This window comes from Nuphar pumila, chromosome 1, assembly GCF_984573655.1.
Source record: "Nuphar pumila chromosome 1, dmNupPumi1.hap1.1, whole genome shotgun sequence".
NCBI lineage: Eukaryota > Viridiplantae > Streptophyta > Magnoliopsida > Nymphaeales > Nymphaeaceae > Nuphar > Nuphar pumila.
This window is the reverse complement of record NC_143249.1, coordinates 170,285,281-170,287,831: the sequence shown is the minus strand read 5'-3', so window position 1 is coordinate 170,287,831 and position 2,551 is coordinate 170,285,281. Positions and strand designations below refer to the sequence as shown.

The 2,551-nt window shown below is 39.0% G+C and overlaps 1 protein-coding gene across 1 annotated transcript; it reads right to left on the bottom strand.

Moving 5' to 3' along the window:
* Nucleotides 1–724: 724 nt before the first annotated feature.
* Nucleotides 725–1,059, bottom strand: LOC149851253 (general transcription and DNA repair factor IIH subunit TFB5-like). The gene is made up of 2 exons (XM_090014351.1): nt 1,025–1,059; nt 725–902 (listed from the first exon to the last, which is right to left on the bottom strand). Exons 1-2 carry the CDS (start codon nt 1,057–1,059, stop codon nt 725–727), a joined length of 213 nt encoding a protein of 70 aa, XP_089870477.1.
* Between the last annotated feature and the right edge of the window lie 1,492 nt (nt 1,060–2,551).

Genomic DNA, 2,551 nt, shown 5'->3' with positions numbered 1-2,551 from the left:
TGTCGCAATATTATCTTTGGACCCAAAAAACTGGTAAACCTTCATTAGTTTCGCAGAGAAATAGAGATATACACCAGGAATTTAACAAAAAAAAAATCTTTCGTTGTCTCTCTCTTTACAAACCTTTTCGATTGCACTCACCTAATAAAGGGAGACCCCTTGGTCACAAGACAACAACAAGGCTACCGAATCAGATCTCTCTCTCGGACCAACAACTTACTGGAACAAGTTTTTTTCACGGTGAGAACCTGCACAGTTAAACATGAGCACAAAATGCGTGACTGGAGCAGCTGCTATAATTTGTGCATAATGGTTACCCCCCACACAACCTTTGGGCAGTGAGACCCATCTCCAAAAGGATGTTGCAGAATGTTGCAAATCTTATGTTCCCCGTCAACTCCGGATTAATATCCATAAACCATTTTCAAAATGGGTAATAGGGATAGGGTGTCCCAAAGCAGGTCAAGGGAAGAAGAGTTTTTCATTAAGTACTTAAGTCACAATTGATTTCTCTGCAAATAAATCATTTCCCTTCATAATGTGGAATCCAATAGCGAAGCAGAATCTCATAAACTTGCTACCCATGCAACTACTGTGCTATTATAGAAAGAAGAGAAAAAAAATGGTAGTTTTCAAAAAAATAAATAAATAAATCCAAGTGCACATTGTGACCACCTGTTGTTGAAAATGAAGGATAGGGTCGCTAAACAAGAGGCCAAATTAGTTAAGCTGGTTTGCCATATGTACTCTCTTCTCTAAACTGATCGATTCGTCTGTGAATCATCTCAAACACAGTGGGCTGCACAAACACGTGTGTGTCGTCTAAGATCTGGAGAATAAACTTTTGGGAAGGTGGCAGCGAATTGTTCATGCTCACGATAAACTGCAGCATGGGTATGTCACTGCAAAATTGTTGAGCGGACTTGAGGTGCGGCTATTTATGTATGTGGGAAGAAAAGAACATTATACACAAAGTCAGAAAATAAGAAGTTTTGATTACAGGACAAAGTTTGACAAAACTTACCAAGAAATAAACAAGCCTTTGGTAGCGTTCACCATCTTGGATTGTGTGTATCTGCATATAGAGAATCTGAATGTCATCTGATAGCCTAATCGACTAGACATGCCAGAAAGGACTCAAGTTATAAGAAATTCAAATTCTAGGGTGCATGCGCATGTGCGCACACACACACATTTTGTTGTATAGATCAAAGGTTTGATTTAATCAACTAGAAACCAGCTTATTGACAGAAGCATCTACAAAAAGGCATGCAAAGAAAAACTACCTATTCTCCAACGTGTCCCCATAATGATAATTGTGTTAAAATTACATGTATTTGAATACCCAACAAGGGTATTTTAGTCTTTTCATATTTAAAATAGTCCACTAGAGACTAAAATGTAAATTTTAATTTCCTTTTATTTTTTTTGTTTTTATTCTTTTGCTGTCAGATTTTTGACTGTTGGGGGACCAGTCCAACGTCTGTTGGACTGCCTCCCATTCATTGCGTGAGGCTCTATAAATAGAGCCTCACTTCTCTCTTTAAAGTAATGCTCTTAGAAGCGTTTTGGTATTTTTTATCTCTCTCTATTCCTATAGGCTTTTATGTCTTTCTTGCTCTTTTTTATTTGATCTCTTTTGAGATTGTAATTGGTTCATTAGAGACCACGATTAGTATCTTTGTATAAGCCCCTTGTTGGCATTATATTTTTTACTCTTGTTTCATTTCATGGTATCAGAGCTTGGCTTTTAAAAGAAGGTGGATCACAGAAAGTGAGATCCAGCCATCTAAGAGCGGATCCATAGCCGACGTACCTTGTCTCAGTTGAGTGCTCTAGACACCTCAATGTGGTATGGTTGGTGTGACCTGAAGAGGAGCTTATTTGCTTTGAGATTTTTGGTATAGATTCTACACACCTTGAGCATCGATTTAGAATCTGATTTTACTCAAATCAAAGTCGTATTGACCCTGGTAGGCCCCTCCCAAGTCAGAACCAGATTTCTAGCGGGAGAATGGATTTCAGTTCAAGATCAGACGCTTGCTCAACTTCCAAAAATTGTGGTCGGGTGAGTTTGTATCAAAAAATCCCCTCAAAATAAGTTTCTATCTCCCTCACGTGTTGAGAACTTGCTTTTAAAAAATCTCGCCCATATTTGCCCTGGTTTGCCCTGCAAAATTCCAATACCAAGACCCAATCCGATCTAGCACCTGGACCCAGTCCTGACAGCAGCCTCTAACTTCAAAAATTCACCGAGCCCCAACCCTTGAGAGTTTCAGCTTGAATTTTGATGGGTGAGCTCATATATTTATTGGACAAATATTGACCAACTTTCAGAATTTTTTACGGTTTGTATCTTGAGATATAATTTTTCACTCAACCTGGTTTTTCTGGCCTATGACCAACTAAACGTACGCTAGTCTATCTTGTTTTCATTGGTGGACCACCGAACCCAACTTAAACCTCACCAATTGACCATTAATCGTCATTGATCCAAGGGTTGTTGAGTTCTTGCGGGGAGTGGCCGCACACCAAAAATTTCCAAGACCCT